The following is a 26,029-nucleotide window of genomic DNA, read 5'->3' as shown; positions in this document are numbered from 1 at the left end:
CTACGCACATCATCATTGGCTGGAAAATGGTGAGAAATCAACAGCATGGATTTAGACAATTTGCTATGTTCACAACCTGGTACTTTACATATTGGGGGCATCTCAACTCAGTCTTTATCAGCATTGACAGCAATAAAACTTAGCACATCACACACACCATGCCAAACAGAACTTAAAATCTACAGATACATCCCTTTTGCATCAGCCTTGCGATCAATATAAAGACAGGCTTTAAGATTGTAGACAAAATGTCAATCACAGATTCGTAGTAAAAGAGAAATATAGGCATGAAATGAATGACAGTTCTGATTCGATTTTTGTTTTCATTCTATCACGAAGAATTACCTCCCTTGCAGTGACTGTTAAAGGGAAGCAACTCTATGTCAAAGGTTGTAATAAATATTTGAGCTCTGTGGTTGACACCCTACATTGTGCGTTGGAAATTCCTGTTTCGAAAGGATTGACACTAAAAGAAGAAAGCATGTTCAATGTTTTTTCATTCCACACACTCAGTAGTAGTCGAAGTAGCTTGTCGATGTTACGATATGTCTCATCCAATCATCACTGACATAGTCATAGACCACAACAAATTTCCCAAGGTAAACCAGTGTTCAGTAAACTTAGCCCTAGATATTCCGCAGCTATAGATTTAGATCTTTCAGTCAACTGTGAAGTTTAAAAGAAAATAATGTATGTATTTCATATATATTTTATCACAGGCACTCGATACTAGTAAAAATAATAAAATATTATTATAAAAACAATTCACAATAGAATGTAGGCCTAGCTCCAACATAAAAAAAATAAGGCATTTTAATGTTGCTTCAAGTCCAGGCTACAGGTCCAAAACAAGAATGACTTAAAAGGAAAAAGGAATAAATATTTAAGTTATAGATTCTATTACACATTCTACTCATACTGGCACTGAAGTTAGACTACGGTACTTATACTTAAGTCATGTGTGATGAAGCAACATTAGCCTAAAAACAATAAAATATTTATTTACTCATTCACAAGAAAAGGTGTTCAATAAATATGTATAAAAATATTTTCATTTGTAAAAAGATATAAAAATTAAAAACAGGCCCTAATGCCTATAAAATTCATACAAAGGTAATGTAGTAATTCATTTATTTCCTTGTAGTAAAGAAGATGTTATTGCGAGTTGATGAACACATGATGTGTTTTAAACTGAAGAAATACATCAAGTTGTCAGTAATGTGATAAATCATTTAATTTCTACTTCTGATGGGTTTTTGTTAGCTGTATTTTTCTACAAACACCATCATTGCACTGCTGAAATATCTTCTTTACTATCAAGGCCTAAAGAGTGTTTAATAAAATTTTGACGGTAATCTCATTGAAGGTCTGGCAACATGGCATCTGTTTCAGAGAGAATATCTTTTGTCAAGTGGAACTGCTCACAGAAATGAACTTGATCTGCACTTCAGATACTGGAAGATCAATTTGTCAATGCTTATTAGAAATATTATTTCAGTTGATACTTTTTATTGTTGTAATATTATTTAGGAATTGGAATAGCTGCTGATTCTTCAGTTGTCTGACTTTCATCAATGTTTTGATCTGTAATGTTCACCTCAACAGGGTAGGCTTGTAACTGGGTTTTAGGAGCTCTGTGTGCCATCACAGCAACCTGCAAAATAATTCACATCACAATTAATAAATGGAATTTTTTTTTTAAAATAAACGTTACCTATACTCTGCCATCATGCCAACCAAGTTTCAAATTCTGCTTTAAACTCTTGCCCTTTTCATAAGAAAGACTATAAATACAGATTATAGCCATGGCCACATACATCCAAAGTCCACATTTAGTAAAACATGTCAATTTGGGTCAGGTAGTTAAGAAAAGGAAAGCAAAAAAAATTGATCATCCTATATTTGAGTGTTCCATACTGGGTTAACTGTAAACTACCTTAACTTTAACTCTGATTACTGATTTGAACATAATATTTTGAACAGGCAAGTCTAATGTACAATAAAGCTGTTAAATGCTTAGTACCATTAAGTACAAATTCATAGATAATAGTTCTGAGGATCATCTAGAAGGCTATCAGGATGTGGAAGAGGATGTGGAAGAGTTAGTGGGGTATGAAGGAAAAATGATGGACAAGTTAAGTTAATCAGTTGTGGGGAAAGCTAGATATCATTTATTATCTTTCATACTATATATACAGTATTATCATTTTAAATATAAAAATATAAAATAAACACAGCTAATATACAAAAAATGACAAAATGGCCATCACATGGTGAATCCTACTTTTACATATTTAAAGCATAATTCAAACATCAATTCATTCTTGATGGGTGATTATCCACTAGTTTATCCTAGAGAAAGATAATGCCCAGTTTCTATAAAGGCCTACTGACAACTTCACAATGTCAAGCTATTACAAATTGCTTCTAATACCTTGACTGCAATAGCCACCTTTCTAGTATCACAGCATTACATCAATTTGATTGAATTGTACCCCCAGTCAATCTGAGACCTCGACATAAACACTGTAAACATTATTGCTTTGTTTACAGACTTACAGTCGAGGGTGCTGCATTAACAAGTTTCCATGATACTAAGAAGTTGATTATTACAGTCAAGGTATTAGACGCAGTTAGCAATAGCTTGAAGATGGCTTACTGCCTAGTGTTTCTAAAAGCTTACAAAAGCACAGCAATAGACAGTCATCTGGTATATAACTGGTAATCTTCCACCACAGTCAAGTTCTGACAGAACTACAAACTATTCAAATCAGCCAATCATGCACCAGCTTTCCGCCAGAATCACTTTTAGAAGGAGTTTCAAAATGATGGAACTGGACAAAGTGATGAAAGCAATATTACCAAAGTTCAATGTTTTTGAACTAAAGATGGAACAGAGGCAAATACTAGAGAGCATGATTGACAGAAAAGGCCTTATAGTAGTACTTCCAAAAGGCTATGGCAAGCCTTTGCCCTGTCAAGATTTGTGGAACAAGGCTGTCATAAAGGACTATTTGGAGTTCTACTGTCCAACAATTTTTCGTTGTTGGCAAGAAACAGTTCCTACATTACACGCCTTGATTGCTTAAACATAAAATCATTACAACGCGACTGTGGAAAAAAATTTGTTAGATTACAAATGTGATTAGAAATATCCGAAAAAAATAAGTACAATTGCAATGAGATTGGTCAAACAATGATGATAGACCTTCCACAGTTACTTTGATAAGAATACACTGACAAGATTCTGAACTCAGGTCTAAGCCTCTTAGGCACTTCATTACTTATCATCATAACTGCAGTTGGCCAATCAATATTGGTGTCAACATTATAAAATCAATCTTCATTCTTCCATTAATCGAGGAAGTCATCTTTGTTTCATGCCATGGAAATGGAATGTTAGTATGGTTAAACAAGTGAAATAAAAACAATATAAATATAAAATGGTTAAATTAAAAATTGAAATGGGTTATCAACAAAATAACTTGTTCGATTTGAAGGTTTGTGCAGAGGTTCTAATACTTTGTTGTTTATTATTTACACAGAAGATAATAATAACCCCATAAAACATACTATGATCTATGATATCTACTTGACTAAAAGGGACATGATTGTCTTTTTATATTGTGACCATAAAAAATGAAAGCAGATCTTTGAACATGACACTGCACATAAAAGGCGAGGTAACATTGCATACAGCAGCAATTGCAAATAATATTTTCTTACGAACTTGCATGTTAAGAATTGATAATTAAGGTTAAGGTGCCATTATAAAAATATATATCAATCTCCATCCAAACTGGATAAAAAGTGTTGAAGTTTCTAAAAAAATCGTAACAAATTCACAAATTCATTTTTCACCACGGCCCTATATATGATATACATATTGAAGGGATTGTAAAAAGGTTCTAAAAAAATTTATTTGTATAGCATCAATTTGTATCATTCTAATTTTCTGTGGTTCTTGTTATTTCACTGTAACTAGGCTTTTTATGATGTAACTCTTGGAAAGGTCCTTTTGTATCAATAGCAGCTTTTGCAATATAGAATGCTTAGTTTTAGTGTAATTGCATGATTGCATGTCTGACTGAAAATTTAAATGGTGCAAATTGATGATACCATGTCTCATATACATATTAAATGTTAAGAAAATCTCTACACAATCCCCTTAAATAACCCATTAGACACTACACTTGATATGCAATGGAAACTATTTTCAGATGTTCTCTGAACCAAATCATTCTTTTTCATATTCTTCAGATATCTAGTCTGACATCACTCGCCTTAGGACTAAATCAGGCATAAATGGAAAATAGAGCTAAGGTCTTCAAATTCAACTTAGTCAGACATTTCTATCTTAGCAACAAGCACATCATCTAGTCAGACCATGTGCAAAAATCCAAAGCTGAACCAACTACCCTGCTGTGTTCAATGAAGTTTGGAATAAGACACATTCCTAAATTTAGGTGAAACTGGATCTGGAATAGGATGGACTTCTGGTACATGGAAGGCAACAGGATATTCTCGTACAGGCTGATGGTAACGGTGAGATTGAAGTGCTACCTAGGGAGGAAAGGACAGTGGGTTAGTTTGGTTAGTATAAACTATAAAGCACCATATTTGAGGGTTTTTATGTTTTAATTACAACTGATTAGAGAATTCAAGAGGCATAACATTGTAGTTTGATCAAAATAAGCATGGTGAATCAGAATTTAAAAAAAAAAAGTCAGGCCTCTCAGGACATGCAAAAATAATGCTGTAAATGCCTTCCTCTCATGTGTTCAGTGAAAGTGTTCAGTAGGTATAAAGGATATGAAAGGATAAGCACTTAAAGCTGATGATTTTGTAATAGTTTAAAGTTAAAAAAACAATCCTTTGGACTGTAATGTAAGCCATGAAGGGTTGCAAGTCTACTAGTTTAACACAGCAGATATTGTAATTCTAAAGTTAATATGCTACTACTAGTCCTTTAGAGAGCTACATAACGAATTGTCTTCCTTTATTTTGGTTTATGTGAAGCGAATTCTTATCATACAAGTTGTGAAACATTAGTTAAGATGAACTCTTTAGTTAGTGATCTAGTTGTTAGAAAAGCTTATGAAACAAGAATGAGTTTATGACTAAAATTATACTATTTCATAAAAGTTGTTATCAAACCTACCATTATTTGTCGTGGAGTAAGTCTTTTTATCGTTTCAATATCCATTCCAAAGACTACAGCAATTAATGCACCTAAAAGTAAATAGAAGAGCCAAGGATTTAATATGTACTATATAAGCAGATGTTGGGACTATTTCTAAATTCAACAATTCATACAAATATGTACCATAACCAAATGTTACCATTGTATACAATCTCTTTATGTTCTTCCATTTACTTTAAAAGCAAGAGTAACCTTTGTTGAAGTTTATGTCATTTTTCAACGAATATTTAAGTATTTAGAAATTAAGAATATAGTACTAAGGTCTATAAAAATAAGAAAATCTTACCATGTAGAGGGGCAAATATGGAGGCAAGTAAAACCAATGCAAAAACATGATTATGAGGACTAATTGCATTCTGTATTCTGAAATTGTAATAGAACATTGATGATGTAGTGAGAATCAGTCATTATTATGAAGAAGTATTATTCAACTTGGATGATAGACCAATACTGAATACAAGTTTACTCTGGTAAAGTAGTTGTATGGATATAGCTATTCTTAAACATATGACAGGAAGCTACAGAAACAATTTATCATCTGTGTGAGTTAGTCATAAGACAAATGAATCAATTCAACTTATCTGTAGTCATTCAATTCAATGTACACTGTTATTCTGAAATTCTAAAAAGTGACAAAGATAGTTAGACTCAAAAAAATTAAAAGGGAAGGATATTACCTGTTTATTAAAGGAAATATTGACACCAGTAAATAGACAAATGGGTAAAATTTTAATGGTTTAATGTCTTCTTTTAATAATCTCTGAAATACAAATAAGTACACTGTTATAATCATATCTCCCATTAACACAACTTGTTAATATGTACATATAACACATAAAGCGTAATTGCCAACAATTCATCACAAAATATCAATTTTTAAGAATCTTGAAATAAATTTGAAAGTATAAAATGAAAGTAGATATTGACCAACCTGATTTCTCTCTATATCTGGATTATACATTCCTTCCCATGTACTAGCCTAAAATATTAAATTTTTCCCTGAAACATGCTTGCATCAAGATAATAATACTCATATCACTAATTTCTCATGGTTGCTTAAATTCTATAAGTTTATAGGTATAAAATAGTCTCAATTTCATAATGGTCAATTTCTGTTATACATTTCATTACATTTTTTATACATATTTGTACATGATTTTATACAATGCTTATAATTGAAGGCCCTCTTATGCTATTATTTTGAATATTACTGACAGATCTATTTGTGATGTTTCCTTATCTGTTCTCTGAGTTATAGGTTTTTACCAAATTCGTCTTGTAGTTAGTACATTAGAAGTATATAATGCAATTATTCTTACCTTTCGTTTTAAAACTATAAATATATAAGTATATACAACAAATAAAAATATGATGATAATAAATAATGGTCCATACCACCTGAAATAAAAACATACAATCTTACATATTTTTAAAATTAATTGATATTGTAAAGAGAACCATAATTGCTTTACATTTGTTGAAGAATATATAGCATAGCAAAATTTGATACAGCTACAAGGCAGGCTATACATTATAGTGTTTTTAGATATAGTAAGTGGAATAGAAATATAAAGTGAACCATTGCTGGAAATGCAGGGATAATAATTGTTTTGTTTAATAATCTGAACAGTAAATATTTTCACTGCACCAGAATTCCTTGCAACTATCTTAAAGATATAAAATTTCTGACAACAAACGCTTTGTGAACAGGTTTATAAAAGAGTTATGTACCCTTAATAAAGACCGAGTAAACCTGCAAAACTAGATACGTTGGTATAGAATGAATTGACAGTTATATGATAAACTTTCTGTTCAAAAGTTTTTCTGTCTCTGACCAGAATAACATTAATAATTATATGGTTCTACTTACACCCCTAATCTCCACCTCCAATTTTCTATAATCCAGCTGGAATATACAATTTGTATTACATCAAACAGCATAATTATAACACAGGTCTACTGTCAATATGACATTTATAACCTTACTACAAAATATATCTTTAGCCTTCTGATGGGACCCTGTATTAAGTCCAGAAATGAGTCTGTTTTTGTCTGTAGGGGGGATTAAGGAGAGTCTTGCGTAAATAACTTTAGTTCTGTAGAATCCTTATGGATTCAACCATGACATTCATCATTTTTAACTTCAGAATTGTTTTCTGAAAAGAATTTTTTATGTGTTAATGGTCCTGTAAACCCTGCATACATTAACATGTCAGGTAAAATTATATTCCTGCATATTCATAATAAAAATAAAACATGTAACTTACCACCAAGCACCTGCTGGACCATAATGGTCACCAATAAAAGGCAAGAATGATATCAGTAATGGTACTATCCAACATACTGCATGATAAACCCTGTATATATAGAATATCAAACGATTGAAACATCTATACATTAAAAACAAAATAAATCCTTTCAATTTTCAAAAGTCATTTAGCTCAGAAACATGTTGTACATGAGAAGAGAGCCATAGTTTTCAGGCAATAGCAAGTTTATTTGGGAAAGAGCCATTTTTACAGACAAGCAGGATAAATACCAGGTATTTCATTGCATTATCAACTACTTTCATTGAATTGTAAAGACAATATACAACCTCATTTTATTTAGTGATAAGAGAGAAATGAAAGGTAAAAGAAGACTCTTTACCAACCATTCAAATTTTTCTGTGACTCTTTCTTTTACCACATTAAAATATAGATTGATAGTTATTACCAGAACCCATAATAATACTGTTCCATCTACAATAATTTATAGTTTATTTCAATATATTACAATTCACAAAAAAAAAACTCAAAATCTAAACCATGGCACAAGAGAACCATTGACTGATTTACAGCTTTCAAAACAGTTGGAAAACTAAACAGACATTTTTTTGGACATATTTACCTAAACCATCTTCCCACAAAGTTGGAAGGAAATTTGCAATGGAGACATCAATTAGGATTTCAAACAATGATCGCTTTGGGCTAAACAAGGCATGATTTTATGGTAAGAGTTCTTATGATATTGGGTCACAAAACAAAATACAGGTAGCATAAATCATTCAAATGTAACAGAAATTCCTTACCAAAATATTGTAAAAACCAGCCTTCAAAATTACATAATGGACTGTCAGGTCTCATGTCTCCCTGTAAACATAACAATAGTGTTTGAAGTTTTTCAATAATGTTACATACACTGTATTCCTCCAACCAGCAAATATCTTTTTCTATAGGGCACATACAGCTTCTTGAAGGGATTATAAAGATCTTAACTTTTCATGTTTATCACTGATAGCATCAATTTGTACCATTCAAATTTTCAATCAGACGTCTGTGGTTACTGCAATTTCACTAAAACTTAGCGTTTCTTGACTTCACTAATCGTAAAGAAAATTATGCGATAAAAGCATATTTTGCGATTAGTGACATCATAAAACATTTAGTTTTAGTGGAATTGCAGGAACTACAGACGTCTGATTGAAAATTGGAATGATGCAAATTGATGCTATCAGTGTCCCAATTACACATAAAAAATCAAGAAAAAACCTTTCAATCTATTCATTTTTTTCAGCTAATCATTGATCAAACGGTCTACCACAAAGGTATGGTGCAACAGTATTTCAAACTCAAAAGATAACTCTTGGGGTGAAGGTGACATTTCTCTTTTAAGGCACGAATAGACCTAATTATATTTTCCAACTGTTATTTTATTTTCTATTAGCCGTCTTTAACTAATTGGTTTATTCAAATGTATTTCAACTTGTGACCGAGAAATGTCTAGAAGATTATAAGATAAAAGACTGGGTAATTGAGTATTTAGACTAAATCGTGGTACAAATCTGTTTTAAATACACATAAACGGTTTAGACACAATAAATAATCTATGAAAGAGAAGGTTAACTGTCTCAACACTCAAAGATTTCTATCTTGTGTAGTGCCATTTCAAGCTAAATGAGATTGAATCAATTTGTGAGAGAGATTAGGCGAGAACAATAGATCAGAATAATTATCAACTTGAATTCCTGTCTGGGATAAATTACTGTTTATTATTTCCCTTGAATCATCAACTGTGATTCTGTCTTGAGTTCGTGAAGAATTGTTCATTTATCTGTATAATCAAATGTGATGAAGGGACTTTAATAAATGGATTCAATCTAATGACCATGAAATTCCAGTCTGAGATCAATATAAGCTTGTTGAAGAGCGTCTAAAACCTTTAAAAACTTTTGGCTACTCCACTAGTCACATAGTTACATGATATATACCAGAGCCTTCAGTACAGTAATCATTACCAAATGACATCACATAATGTTAACATTATTTTACTTCGTGTTTAGGGAATATGATGATTTATCTTATTCACTTGGGTCTCAAAGAGTTAAATAAACTGATTTAAACCTATAGTGATAACATTGCAAGTTGTTTATTTTGTATGGGTATGTATTTGCCTCGGACTGGTGAAAAATACAATTTTACATCATTACTTCGGAAGATATATTCACAAAATCTGGTTTCCATGAAATAAAAGAGTTTTACATTTTGTGTGATGGAACCCTATGGATAAAATGAAAATTGTAGATATTACAAATTCGGAATACATATATTCAGAAAACAAAATTATTCGTTACATGTGAAAGCAGGAAGAAGCTGAGCTGTTGTAAGTCAGGTATAAGCTGTAGCAGTAAGTTAAATGATACTAATGCTATAATTGTCTCCGACATTTGACATTTGATGTGATGTGTATTTAATGAGAGTGTAAGTTAGAATAGAAGTGATATTCTGTACCACTGTCTGTATGGAAATATTAAAACAGAACCTAAATAAACATGTTGTTGTTACTCAGAGATTCACGCTATGTGATCTTCAAACATCTGACCTATATAATTCTGCCAGCGTCCCTACTGAAGTTGGAGAAGTCTGTATTTAACAGTGAAGAGAATACACAAATAAGTCTTCTCTTTTTTTCACACTGATGACCACTCATAGGTCATAAATTTCAATTCTTCAAAACATTAGGATTTCCAATCATATGAAAATCTGAAAATTTATAAAAACAATTACCTACCATTATATATGCTATACTATCCATACAGGCTCCGATACATAAATATAATATCAATCTCTACAATATAAATATATTACCAAATTACTCATACACTCTGTAGAGATCAAGTGAAGTTATACAACCAAAATATAAAGTTATAACTGAACATAATAACCTAATAATATGATCTCTACCCCTAAATATATCCAAATCAAGATACAAATAAGTCCTAAAGTCAGTAAAATCCAAGTTTGGTGTCTGCAGTTCATGTGTTTTCTTCCGAATGCAGGGGCAAGATAATGGTTAGCAATCCAGGGCTAGATAATGTTCAGCAATCAGGAGCTAGATAATGATCAGTAACCAGGGGCTTTATAATGGTCAGCAATCAGGGGCTAGATAATGGTCAATAATCAGGTTAGATAATGGTCAGTAACCAGGGGCTTTATAATGGTCAGCAATCAGGGGCTAGATAATGGTCAATAATCAGGTTAGATAATGGTCAGTAATCAGGGGCTAGACAATGGTCAGCAATCAGGGGCTAGAAAATGATCAGTAATCAGGGGCTAGATAATGGTCAATAATCAGGTTAGATAATGGTCAGCAATATATCGTTAGGCTTTTCCGATCGATAATCGATAAAAATCGTAATGTTGATACTCAAATTTTAGGTCAAGTAGTCGACTCATTTCAAGAACTATTAAGGCTGCCTACCACTTACTTATATGTAATGATAGTGTTAGATGCTAGCATGTGTATTGTGCTTATTATCATGTTCTTTGCTATGTGGCCAATCTTTTTGTTTTAAAGACGTTTGGAAGATTAGTTTTCGTCAATATCGCCATCGGCATAAATGTACCGTTGAATGGTAGTAATAATAGACTTCATCACACGTTCTTGACAACCAAGACTAAAATACTAAGCACCGTTGTTATACGAATTGTGATTACCCTTCTATTTATAAACAGCACTGATTATCCAATCAGCATTGTCGTTACGTAATTAGACTTGATAAAAAAAAAGGGAGACAACTACAATCGTGTGAAAAATAAAGGGAAAGTCATGCCCAAATATCGGTACCTGTATTCAGTTAATTATATATATGTATAATAACAACTTTGTACTAATTTATTGTGATTGAAATTTTTCTTATTAATGATTGTTATGATCATATACAATCAAAGAAATGGAAGAACATACGAGAATAAAGACTTAAGCTTAGTTTATTTTGCTGTACGTGACTGCCGAAAGCGTGTTTTTATTATGGTCCCGGGATTAATTTAACAGAATTACCGGATAATTGCGATAATCGATTTTGACATGACATAAGAGCGATAATCCATTTTTCGATAATTATTCCCAGCACTAGTCTTTGGAGATTAGCAATGAAATGTTATCAAGGATAGGATAACAATTTTAAGATAGTTGATGATTGAAGTAATTAAAAATATATACCTGAGCAAACACAATATATTTTTTGAACAGCCATATTACAAATATCACAAACAAACTGTAAGAGAAATTATTTAACAACTATCAATATCATACCAATAACATTTCATTTTAAAGCAATATAGCCCCCAAACACTTATGGTACTGGTACTAAAGGTTTCAGCTTCCAGTAATACAATAAAAATTCACTATCAAATAACTAGTGGTATGGGAAAATCATATTCTAAGACCCACAGTAGTCTCAATGGAAATAAGAAAGGTGCAAATCAATGCTATCAGTGTCCCTGACACACATAAAAAGTTAGAAAACCTCTTTACAATCCCTTTAAGCTGCTTAAGTAAATATTTATGTTTATCCCTTTGATAGTTAAGTATGATGCCTAATCAAAATGGACTTCATTGTATGAAGTTGTAAAACAATGATTACAATGAATTGTGTGCAGTCTTCAAATATTTGTTTCACATTGAAATTTGCAATTTACTAATGTAGACGTGTGTATTTCAATTTGAAATTAATAAAAGGCATCAAGTATGCACAATAAACTATACAGAAATATTCTATCCATATCTACATACAGGTACTCAGAAAGATGATTATGTTACCCATTTGTTGAGGTCAAAGAACTATTTTAGCGTCAGAGGCACAAGTAGGACGCAGAAACAAGGTTTCTGAGAATACGCATCCATAAATAAATGCTTTGGCAAAGACTTCTTTGGACATTTGGTGATCTGATTAGACATACTTTTAATACAATCCAAAGTCAAGAGATTCTAAACCAAGCTGAAATTTAAACATCCTACTTACCATCCAACTAGAGAAAATACAGCAATAACTTGTCTCGCTTGTATCACAATATCCTACAAAATACATAGTAAACAAGCTATTATTGATAAAAGTTAGGTATAAATTCATAATGTAAACAGCATAGACGAGAACATCCACAATAAGATGTTAATATAGTTGCTTGGTTATAAATATATAAAACTTATGGTTGAAGAAAATACGGATTCTTAAAAATCTAGTCAGCTATTAAATTGGTTCTAAGAATATTGTTTTGTCAAAAGCTTTTTGACCTCTGACAGGAAACAGCATATTATGTTGGCATTTATAAAGTTATTCACATCCTGGAAGAGGGGATACAACGTGGCCTCTGGCATTTGAAATCAGTATGTTAAAGATGTTGTTTTCAAGTGTCAGAGCCAGGAAGCACCCCCTCCTCCATGCCTATGGATGTCATTGACTCTTTCATACTACCCTTGATAAAGAAAGTAGAGTGATTATCTTCTACAATAAATAGTAGAAAAATCATTAAGATATCCTGATAGTCAAGTCAGACAGATGAAAAAACAATAAACCAATAGCAATTTATAATCAGTCAATACAAAGTGTAAATAATTGTATTTAACCAGCGATTTCTTACATCATTCTTCCACTCACAGTGTTGCCATTTGATAAATTGTCAATCCTGTATTAGGTCTCAAATAACATCAAGATCAAAATTTATGTTAAAAAAAACTGACTAACATCTATTAGACACATGAACCAAACATTTGATTTTCTTTAACAGTAAAACTTTGGATAGCTCTGTCTGTTGGAAGGTTAAATATTTAGATGACAACATCACTTGACCTATCCAGGACAGTAATTACTAACTCTATAATAGATGATGTTATATAAATATTGATAGAGAACTCTATTGGGCTTTATCAATAGACAGCTAATTGAACAACTCAAATAACTGATTTGTTTTCCACAATTTTATTCCAATTTTTCACGTTCACTCAGTCAGCAGGAATCAATTTAACAAGATCACATTTTCTGTTCATATTCAACAGAAGGAAAAGATTTCCAACACTCAATTCAGCATAAAAACGTGAATACAATTACACTAACTGACAATTTAAAACTATGGTCTGATGTTTTGTATTAAATATTTTGTGTTTTTGTCGGGGTTAAAGCTCAAGTTTCAACATCAGTAAAAAATTTCAAATAATTTATACAGAAGCATCACATTTAATTGCCATCATTTCAGCAGCTATAGTAATTTTCAAAACTTTTTTCATTTTAGACAGTTTCATTGATCGTAAATAATTATATCTCTTTATTAGCCAACATAAAAAGTTAACCTATTTACAGGAAGATCAAAGATACAAAAAAGCAGTGGTAGAAATTTTACCAGGAGGCCAATTCTAAACAGATTGACAGATCTGCTTTTTAATATAAGACAGTTAATTCTTCAAGCTGGCCAAGATGTTTGACTTCTTCAATACACGATGCATGTTAAAAACCAATTCCATATATAATCAATTATAGGATGATATATTAATGGGTACTTGTTAAACTAGTATTTGACAATTTCTTAGTTCTATGGTTGGGAGTGAATTGATTCTTAGCCAGTTTTCATGCCCTTTGTGGATAAAAGAAATAGAAAGGAAAAAGTAATTAGGAAAAGTCAAGAAAAAACCTATATATAATTATTCTTACAGGAAGAATTTGATTAACTTTCACACCTTCAACTGATAACTGCTTCAGAAGTCTAATAGGTTGTCAAATATTGATGGTGTCATGTTGGTTAAAATGGTTTCATCATATCTTCAATATGAAAATAGTGTCCTTTTGAATGCAGGAATTCTAATTCTAATTCTGAAAGGATAACAACTTGGGTTTTGAGGATCTCGTATACAAGCTGGTCTTTGTCCAAAGCTTTTGGAATTGATCCATCCTGGTTTATCAGCCGGTTTTCAAAACACTGCAAATCTTGAAATTGAATGTAAATAAAGTGAATACAGTACTTAAAATCTAAAAGCAGTCTAGTTGTCAATCTGTCAAGAATTAGAACCTAGCAAACAGTATAAAGTTGTAATATGTCAGTAGAATAAAATATCTCACTTTGATTTCCATGTTACAGTGTCTTTCTTTATCACATTTCACATTAAAGTTTCAATTTTACGCTATTTCTAATCGAACTAGATTAACCTGAGGAAGATTTGACATGTCTGGGAGACAAGATATCAATGCAATCTCCGGGTATTGCAGTATATTGGCATACTGCTTCCTATTTTCTTCCACTTCGTTCCTTCAAATTCCATTAATTCTCTAAGTCCAGTCAATTACAAGATAATATTACCCACTGGATTTTTAATTAAATGCACTAAAGAGCACCCTAAAACAAGTTTAAAACTTCAGATTATATGATTCAGAACATGGAAAACCATTTTTAAAGTGTAAACCTGAAGTACAGACATGTCAATTTAAAGAATAAAGTTGCATTTAGGTTATGAATTCAGATCTGGCTGTACAATGCCAAGATTGACTTAGACCATGTACATTTCCACACTATCTAATTTGATTGATTAGTTTGAACAGGATTAAAGTACCTATTAAACCCTACTAAGTTGAAACTATTATTAGTGGCCCAGACAAACAGAATTATATCAGTCAGTAAAAATAGTAATGTGATTAATAATCTGAAATACTGATCATAGGGAAAACATCCACTAAAAGCAATATCACACTTAAAGCAAAACAAAGTTAAGGGGGAAAAATTATGTTAACATTGTTTATACTTTACAGATGCTCCTCAGACAACAGACTAGGCAGAATGGAACAGTGTACACTCACAAGCAGAGCAGGAAATTATCAAAATATAATATAATTATGTTTATTAACTATGGCTTTGGCTATTTTTTCTTAATATCATGACTTTTATCAAAAAATTGGGAGATAATTAGTTCAAATTTTGAAGTTTCATCCCATGGTGGTCTCCCAAATTCAATTTGGTCACTCTTTTGCCAGCCCCATGAGATAAGCTTCTGTCCTAGATGGCAACAATCAAAAAGGAAAAGGAAAATCATAGGTCAAAAAATAAAATGAAATAGTTTTTTGTCCTATACTAACCCAACTGCCTATAAAAACTCAGAAATAGCCGTGGTGTTATCCAAGTATATTATTTCAAGTTTAATGTTTGACTAGTAATTTCTTATCTTAAGAGAAATTTTCGAGAACAACTCGAGTCATTAAATTTTTTATATATGAAAAGTCTGGAATAAAATAATGACCATATAAAACTGAGTTGGCCATCAGTAATTGTCTCACGTTTTCCAACATTAACTTATATAAAGTTTTTAAGAGTCTCAGATATACTAGGACTGAGAAGATGTATCCAACCATTTGATAAAAAGTCAATCAATCCAAAATGTCCAAAATCCAAGTGATCCTGAACCAGTTTGCCATCCACTCTACACACTCTGTAAGTGATGTATGGTTTTCCCTATACCTGCACATATTGTTTTCCCTCTATGCTTATATACAGTAATATCATTTGATATCTATAAATTGTTGAATTAATGAATTTGTTTATTTCATACCAGTCAGAAACCTAAAGTCACCTTGACATCATCAGCTCATCAATCCATCTCATGCTGTCAAAATGTCGTCATCATACAAAATCTGCATCAGGACAGCTTGTTTTGGAACAGGAGATGTACTTTCCATAGTCCTTTGGGCTTAAGGAAAGTAAAGTCACAAATGAAATTGTGACCGACTCCAGGAGATTTTAATCCACTTTTGCAACTAGTTGAAACAAATGTGATTGATTTTTTCACTGCTATGAAAACAAATAAATGTGCTATTCAGTTTTTAACTATATAATGTTATGTTTATTACATACATTATGCAGAACATACTTGAATGTGTATTTAGCTATCTGTTCAATAAAGGAACTTTTCAAAAAGATATACACCGGTCTACTGGTCTAGATCCCATGTCTAAGATCATAGGTCTAAATTGCTAAAATATATTTACATGCATGTTGCATTGTTATTTTATGATGTTACGTTGATGATGTATTTTATAGTGAATAAACTTAATTTCAATTAAATTTTGGACATGGAGTTGCAAAATCGTGACTTGCATAAGGATTTTTAACTAGTGGCCTTTTAAATAAATTCTAATAAATTATTCATTCTAATAGATCTTACATCTTCTAATTTACTCCTTTATTTTAAGACATTAACAATTGCTTTGCCTTCTTGTAAGAAATGAATGATAAATGAACTGAAACTTCAATATATTATTTAAGAGAGTTTATCATATTTCATCTCCATGTTCAATCTTCCTGGTCCTAGTATTATAATATAGTAGAGGGGTAGGTTTAACCTAGTTCCTGGTATTACAATATAGTAGAGGGGTAAGTTTAACCTAGTTTCTGGTATTATAACAAAGTAGAGGGGTAGGTTTAACCTAGTTCCTGGTATTACAATAAAGTAGAGGGGTAGGTTTAACCTAGTTCCTGGTATTACAATATAGTAGAGGGGTAAGTTTAACCTAGTTTCTGGTATTACAATAAAGTAGAGGGGTAGGTTTAACCTAGGTCCTTGTATTACAATATAGTAGAGGAGTAGGTTAAACCTAGGTCCTGGTATTACAATATAGTAGAGGGGTAGGTTTAACCTAGTTTCTGGTATTACAATAAAGTAGAGGGGTAGGTTTAACCTAGTTTCTGGTATTATAATATAGTAGAGGGGTAGGTTTAACCTAGGTCCTTGTATTACAATATAGTAGAGGAGTAGGTTAAACCTAGGTCCTGGTATTACAATATAGTAGAGGGGTAGGTTTAACCTAGGTCCTGGTATTACAATATAGTAGAGGAGTAGGTTTAACCTACTAAACAAGTATCCCCTGCTTGTAATTCTTACATTAAATGTCACTGAAGTAGTAGGATGAAGAAATATCTGTGAAATATTTCAATATGTCCTGATTGTTTTACATAATTTAATATTGGAGATATTCATACCCCATCAAAAAGATTGATCCCAAAAGATCTCTATTAACCAATGCAATAATAAAATACTCTAAAATCCAAATAAAATGCATTGTGGCACATTTTACATGAGTTTTAAGTCACCATGTATTTCATATCTACAGATGACTATCATCACTGAACGTAACTCTCTCTTATGCCAACAAAATTTTTAAACTCATTTCCAAACCAATAAATCTGTATGAATCAGGATTATTTATCCGAAACCTGTGTTGGTAGTATAAGATGAGCTCAAGTCAATTTGTATGGTAATTTAGATGTTCAAACAGAAGACATTTAAAGTATAGCAATTTCATCTTCATTAGCACAATAGGGTTTATAACAGTATGAAGAACATCTCCAATCCATTTCCTTTATAATGGCAATCAGACATGAAGTGTATGGTGTTTCAATGTGGACTCAACATGCAATTATCCCTTAACGCTCTTCTATTATAGTGTAAGTCTGGTGTTCTTCTAATGTCAATAATTAGCACAACTCTTAGACAACCCCCACTGGTATCAATATCACCAACGTACTCTCTTTTACTCCAACACTGGTTGAAATCTTTACATTCAGTCGGAAATGCACAGCATTTGATGTTATTATGTTAAACTAATGAGGTTCAGAACAGTAACATGTAAAACTCTATATCAGAAGTCAACTCTACACAATCACAGTTAGTATGGATCCAAACGCAGCCAGCTGGTCAATTTCAAACCACTTAAACATTGAAGAAAATTGTAAAGAGGAAAGCTAATAAAGGGGTAACGTAGGCCAGAGCCTGTTCCCAAATCCAAAGAAGGAGGAATGGTTAATAAAGAGAGGGAGATGAATACTGTCCAAATCAAAGTAAAACAACTACTGTAAGTAGGTATTCTAAACTCAGAACATGTCGATACACAGACTCATACACCAGCATAGACTAATTACTAGCAACATTACTCAAATGATTCCCTGCCAACTGACATCTCTACACATCTTCCTTATAAAGGTAGTCTGCTCACAATTGTTTCAATCTGATTGATGTAATAGGACAGATGCGCCATTTTGGGGAGTTATTATATGTAAATAGTCAGAAGTTCTAGAAATGCACATAAATCATATAACAAATATAGAAAACTAGGAATTGCATTTTCATTTCTATTTCTGTAGATATCATTTCTAAATATGGCCGTGTCTCAAGTAAAGAAGACTTGTCTTTTCAACTTTCAAACACAGATGATTCTAAACACACTTGGATTTGAAGGCTCAAATTTTGACGATGAGCTGTGAACACTATTACTGATTGTCTTAACTAAAAACTTTCTTTTTCTGAGACTATGGTATAAACTAAGATACAAACTAAGCTATGATTCAGACAAAATATTTAGTACGTACCAACCTGAATAATTTGAAATGAAATAAATAGGCAGACATTAAGTAATTATTCTAGATGAGAGGCAAATTGGAAAGCTTGAGGTTAAAATTTCCATGAGAATTATTTCACTTCATTTGCTGCTGTATTCTATTTTAGAACTCATTCTAAATTTTCCTTTTTCCTTTTCATTTTTAAGACATATTCATCATTTTCATTGGACAAAGATTAAGTAGTTAAGGCGTAAAATCCTATATTATTCTTATACTATTTTTGTTGTTCCTAAATATATTTTGTAAAGATCAACAATAATTCATCCACAACTATTATTGAGCAAGATATTTTTGATATCAGTTTCCAATTCCAAAAAAAAGCAGTAGTCCACTCTCATTGAAATCTTTATGATATTTAGTCTGGGTGCATGACAGCATGACTGTTTACCTTACCAGAAAGCTTGACAAACAATATATCATCCTTAGACAGATCTAATCATATTTAGTATTGTAGCACTTATACAATCTTGACATTATTACATCAATTTCCAATGATTCAAGTAGCCATTTTCTATTACGTCTGATTGTAAATATTCCCCTCAAGGATAGACTGAATAGATAGATGAATGAATTAAAGTTTGTTTTCCTTCTCCTCCAAATCTCACCAAATCAATTCAATACCAATCATTATTTCCTCATTATTTTCATGACATCAACACAAGATTCCGAAAATGTGAGAGGACTTCTCATAAGTCCACTTGTAGAACATGATAAAACACAAATTGGTGTGAGGAAATATGAAAATCGAGAGGTAGAGCAACTGTGCATTAGGATACTGTAGTCTAATTAAAATTAGACTAACTTTTTTTTTTATATTTTTAATATAGCCACTTCAGTTCAAGTCTAATGACAGCTCTCTTTAACTTTTGATCTGTCGTTAGACCCTAACTGAAGTTGTTATATTAATATAAAAGCTAATAAAAATAAAAACGGAAGGTAAGTTTGGTCTTATTTCAATTAGACTGTGGGATACTGTAAGTTGTAAGTGATTGCTTTCTAACCTGAAGTTCAAGGGTTTTATCCAGCATATGGCCTTTGATAATACCTTTGAATATTTCAACTGGTTTTCTCCTTTCAGTGAAGGACACAAAAAATATCTGGTAGTAAGGTTGTGAAAAAGAATGTGCTGCAGGCTGCACATTTTCCATGGATAGATAAAAAGAAAAAAATCAAAATTTTCTTCATTTCATAGTCCATTAGTTTTATCAAACATGTATGATGTACAACTTCATTTAGAAATATAGAAGCCTTAACATTAGTGTATTACATCGACAAATTGTGGTTCAATGTCAACTATTGTGTTCTAATGGAGCTTGTTTTTTTATAACATTGGTTTCAATAGATACCACTGTCAGTTTTCTCCTTATGATTAGTACAATGAAAACATCAAAGAAACGAGATTAAGTGAAAAAAAAATATTAATGCTGTAATGAAATGTTATTGATTTGTTTGAGAAAAGGGAAGAAATGAAACTGTTGTATTCCTGTCATGAAGCCAACTTAGTTATCAGGAATTTTGTCCTAAAAACCAGAAATTAAATGATGCCATTTTTTCTGCAATTTCTATAATACATAATCCCCTTGGAAATCTTCTTTCATCTATAAATCTCATATTTCATTTTATACAATTCTTTATTTGATCAACTATGTGGAAATTTCTTGAGGATCCTTAATACTACTTTAAGGTTTTTTGTTTTCTTTACTATTTTTATTTACACTCTATTTGCTACCCTAGGACAGATACCAAGTTGAAGACAATTCTTTCACAAGGCCAGGTGAAGAGTCAACAGTTCTGGCAAAATTCATTCAAGCACTCAAAATTTTAACATGTTAACTAAGCTTTCTTTAAACAGTTGAGTTTTTTATGGATAAAATAATCATAACCCTGTGCCACTCTGTGATTTAATCAGTTATTCAATTCAGTTTTTCACATCACACACTCTCTCTCCTCTTTCCTCAACAAAACTTTCTATGTCCCTCATTCATATCTACTTGCTCCCTTTAGGCTCTGCAGCATCTCTTTATTTATTTTGAACTGTAACAAATTTGTTGTCTAATGAATATCAATGAATAACATGAACTCATTCCTTTTCTTCAATAAGAAGATCTGCATCATTCTATATCTGTTCACCAATTGAAATCTCTTCGGATATCGTTTCCGTTAAAACATTGATCAAATTTTTAGTTAAAACATTTTTTATTCAATCAATGATGTAAATGGTGTTTCTCAAGTGTAATTTTCATCATAACCAGCTTTTAAATATCTCCCTTGTTCCACTAATCAATTTGAGTTTTTCCACAATTATCTAAAAGGACTTAGGACATCTGCACGACTGCATGACAGCTTTCTACTAGTTAACAAGACTAGATCTACCAGTGAAACAAGACAAGATCTACCATTGAAACAAGACAAGATCTACCAGTGGAACAAAACAAAATCTACCAACGTAACAAGACAAGATCTATCAACGTAACAAGACAAGATCTACCAATTAAACAAGACAAGATCTACCAATTAAACAAGACAAGATCTACCAATTAAACAAAACAAGATCTACCAGTTAAACAAGACAACATTTACCAATGTAACATACCAGTGTAACAAGACAAGATCTACCAGTGGAACAAGACAAGATCTACCAATGTAACAAGACAAGAACTACCAGTGTAACAAGACAAGAACTACCAGTGTAACAAGACAAGATCTACCAACGTAACAAGACTAATTCTAGAAACATAATAAGACAAGAACTAACAGTGTAACAAGACAAGATCTACCAACGTAACAAGACTAATTCTAGAAACGTAATAAGACAAGAACTAACAGTGTAACAAAACACTGTAACAATACTATATCTACCTGTGTAACAAAACAGCGGTCTACCAGTACCAGTGAAACAAGGCAAGATCTACCAAAAAGACAAGACAAGATCCACCAATGTAACAAGAAAAGATCTAACAATGTAAAAAAAACTATATCTACCTGTGTAACAAAACAGCTGTCTACCAATGTAACAAGACAAGGAAGACCTACCAATGTAACAAGACAAGATCTAACAATGTAACAAGACGAGATCTACCAGTGACACAAGACAGCTTACTGCAAGTGTAACAAGACAAGATCTAACAATATGACAAGACAAGATCTACAAGATCTAACTGTAATAAAACAAGATCTACCAAATGATACAAGACAGTTATTTATCAGTATAACAACACTATTTCTATCAGCGTAACAAGCTATCTAACAACTGTATCAAGGCAGCTTTCACCTTGTGTAATAAAGGGATTAATAAGATGAAATAAGTAGACCAATGGGGATTAGATAATGAATTATTGATTAATAATGACCCTCGGTAAATTTATTATATTCTGTTATCAGTATTAATAGGTCTAGACGTGTCCAACAACCTCAAGTCTTCTACTTCCACTTTGTCTGACGAAGAAAAAATAGCGCAGGAAGCTACAATTTATACTTATAAAGCATTTTTTAAATCATTTAAAGATTGGCCATGTTTGATCAATCATACCTTAGTCTCAGAACAAGAATTTTTTTTATATCTAAGCTGATCAGTAATAGCCATCCGAGCTCACTGAGCTCAAATTTGAACTTTCAAATCCAGGAGGGTCCATAGTTATCCACATTTGAAAGTTAAAATGAAGACTCCTCTTTTCTTGAGACTGTCATATATACAGAAGAGACATTTAGAAATAGAAAGTGAAATCCCTTGTTTGAGGTATTTTTGATTAAAATCTGAGATTTTTGTACATTTCTAGTACTTCTGAAGACTATTTGCAAGACTTGACTAAACCACCAAAAAATGGGAATATGTCCTTTAATGTCAAACCAAAATATTTCACAACTACAGATTGAAGTTTGCTCACAGTTATTGCCTTCTAGAAAAACCGAGGACACTCTGAGATCCCATCAATTAATAAAAGTTTGAAAAGGAAACTGATGCTTTCATTGTGCTTATATGATAACAAGAAAAGATGTGGATATAGTACTTTTAATTTACAAGCGGTTGTTTCTGCGCATAAAACCGAACTTAATGAAGTTAAATTAGAACCACATCAGGCAGAAAATAGTCTGAAACCTGTCAATTAGAAACAGAATCTTTCAAACCTTGTCAGACAGATCAACAAGTAAAACTGTAAATTTGATTCTTTCAGGGGCAACAGGGCAGACAATAAAGCAATAGGGCAAGCTCGTATTTCAAATCCAGAATGTATTCATGCGTTTCACGTCTAGATTTCAGAGTAGCAAGTATTGCAGCCTACAAGAGAGGCAGGGACATTCTACATTAGTATAAAAGTCCTATCAGAACAGACTTTGTTAAAGGTGCAAAGGGACAAGGAACAATGTCCTAGTGCAGTTTCAAATCCAGAATGTACTTGTATAGACATTAGAGCAGCAAGTAGTTTTCAACCTACCAGAATTATTCATACAATACACTTCTTTCTCACTACATCACATGTACTTTGTCTATATTAAATCAAAAATTGACACAAGGTTCTGCAAAAGACAGTCATTGGGGAGAGTTAAGCCTTGGTCAAAGCTCAGTTTTGCATATCACATTGGAAGAATGACTTGTGATACAATTAATCATTGAATATAATAATGAAGACAATGCCATAAAGCATGCGAGAATTTCCCTAGGGCCCAATTAGTGCTTGATAAGGGATCTTTAACACATGCAAACTCAATTCAATCTATAACCTTGTGGGGTTTGTCATCAGAACAGAATGACATGGCGTTTATAATTACTTTTATAGAGAAGAGTTTTATTTGTGGTGTTAATATGGTACTAATAACACAACTTCTGTTTTCAATTACAAACAAACATGTACAAAATAAACCTTTAAAAAAGTGCATCTTGGAGTAACTATAGTCTGTATGTCTGTAAGACATGCTCGCAGTAGACCTATAAATCAACAATCAAAATTTCAAATTTAAACAAGAATCACATTTTGAGGTTTCATTGCAGCAAATGGACCATAGGCCACATGATGTACAATAATGTGAAGATTTTCATCAATTATAATGTAATAAGTTATAACAGTGTATGACTCATGTCTCCTGCTATCAAGATTACCAAACACTTTTAGATCATTCCTTACATAGACTATCTAATCATTGTACAATCTAATTAATGCCCAATTTAATCTGTGTCCAGCAAGGAACCTAATCTGGCGTCAGATCAAATTAACGTTAATATCCTGTATTTTACACTTGATTACTGTTGTTCTATTGCCATCTTGACCTGATTACATCTACAGACATCTACCTAAATAATTCAATCTCTAAACCTATTACTTGTAAGTCTTGCTTTTACCATCACAATGTCCAGCTATTACAAACTTTGTCTTATACCATGACGGCAATAGTTGTTATTCTTGTATCATGGAATAAATTTAATGGGATTGTATGCCAGCGAATACAGGCATACAGAGTCCTCGGCAGAAAGATTTTAACATCAAGGTTTATTGTTTACAGACTTTCTATGTAGATCTCTGATTGACTGTTTTTGCAAACTTACAAGCCAATTAAGAAACTTCCCTGATACAACAATAGCTGATATTGCAGTCAAGGTATAAGACAAAGTTTCTAATAGCTTTACATTGTGAAGATGGCTTTTACAGGGGAGCACCAGTCTTTAATATCTGGATGAATCAAGTTTATATTATTAAGAGTAAAACTACAGCTTTTTTATTCTTGTCCATTCTAAAGGGATTCTTTGATAATTTTCCAATTGCAACAATTCTGAAAGTAAAACCAGCATTTCAATTAAAGCTGTCCAGAACATGGTTTTTTATCTGAAGTTAGCAGAACCATATAGTCAATTTGATATTCATTATCAAAAATTGTCTTACGGCAAAGTGTGATTGCAATATTTCCATGTGGTGGTATAAAATTATCAGACATCTCTTTTTTCTATTATTATTGTTCCTATCACTTAGTACTCAATTTACCTTTTAATTCTTCTTATATTTTATACAAAAATATGACAGGTATAAAATTGTTCATTATTATTGTACATTATTTCTAATCTAAATGACAATCAACATTTTTCATAGAAGTCTCATATTGTATTAACATGTTACAGTCTTCAGGGAGAAAATCTAATTATATCAGTTGGCTGTATTCAGAGCTTCTAGACTTAAAAATTTGTTTTCTTCGGTACAGTTTCAATTTGGAAAAGTCACACTTAATTCAAATTTTCATGTCTCATTATTCACCACTTTTTCTGGCTTATATTAATACAAACTTTACTTTCATATTACCAATTTTGTATAAATCAGTTGATGATGTCATATGTAAACAGTAGTCTCATCCTGTTTCACTCACAACAACTGTGATGGAAGATGTCTTGGTGTCAGAGACAATACCAACAAGACGATCAACTTTCCGATACCCAAAATTTCAGAGAGAAGATAAGCTTGTGAACGAAATAAATATAAAGTTTAACTTCTCATTTAAAGGAGGTATGTGATTTTTAGTAGACCTGAAGACTATTTACATATATTCAAGGCCCAAATCAACTCCCGAAAATGCTGCAACTGTCCCTTTAGAAAGTAAAATTACATTTTTTCTGTATCAAATTTCATTTTGAAATAACGTTCATGAATAATATTATACAAATGTAATATAGAAGATTAAAAGTGAAATGATCTTATTATCGAATGTAAAGTTCAAACCAGTTAAAATTTGAGAAGGAACAAAATCAGGACTTAAAATAAAGATATGATAGAGAGTTGTTTATTTCTTTTTAACAATTGATGGGAATAAATTTAAGTCGTAAGTGACATTTTTCACAATTTAGAACTTACAAACAAAATTCTATTAATAGTCTTCTTGATTAAAATAGTGTCTGGAAATTCAGATCCTTCAGTAGGTTATATGACTTGACTTTTAATTATATATAGATGAATTTCTAGCTAAAGAAAAAAAAGGTTAGTGTAAGCTAGCTATGATAATGCAAGCCTCAGTTTTACCCACCACTGCAAACATATACCTAGCAGTCTTCTACTATATCTCTAAAGACAATATTTAATGCAGTATAAAATTTTATCAATCAAACCTGTTCTTAACATTCCAATATCCTTAGATTAACCCAGCATTAAAAAGAGAATGCAAT

The 26,029-nt window shown here is 31.8% G+C and overlaps 1 protein-coding gene across 1 annotated transcript; it reads right to left on the bottom strand.

The window, feature by feature from the left end:
• Window positions 1-1,522: 1,522 nt before the first annotated feature.
• Window positions 1,523-22,474, bottom strand: LOTGIDRAFT_158835 (hypothetical protein; the record flags this gene model as incomplete). The annotated part of the gene is made up of 14 exons (XM_009052262.1): window positions 1,523-1,654; window positions 5,162-5,232; window positions 5,490-5,566; window positions 5,881-5,963; window positions 6,135-6,182; window positions 6,523-6,601; window positions 7,074-7,109; window positions 7,471-7,560; window positions 7,857-7,944; window positions 8,274-8,334; window positions 10,253-10,309; window positions 11,684-11,738; window positions 12,486-12,538; window positions 22,421-22,474. The coding sequence occupies 14 exons, from the start codon at window positions 22,472-22,474 to the stop codon at window positions 1,523-1,525; spliced, it is 984 nt and encodes a 327-aa protein (XP_009050510.1).
• Window positions 22,475-26,029: the final 3,555 nt, after the last annotated feature.

Source organism: Lottia gigantea (genome assembly GCF_000327385.1).
Source record: "Lottia gigantea unplaced genomic scaffold LOTGIsca_18, whole genome shotgun sequence".
In the NCBI taxonomy this organism is placed as follows: Eukaryota; Metazoa; Mollusca; class Gastropoda; family Lottiidae; genus Lottia; species Lottia gigantea.
This window is presented reverse-complemented; position numbering and strand designations above follow the sequence as displayed.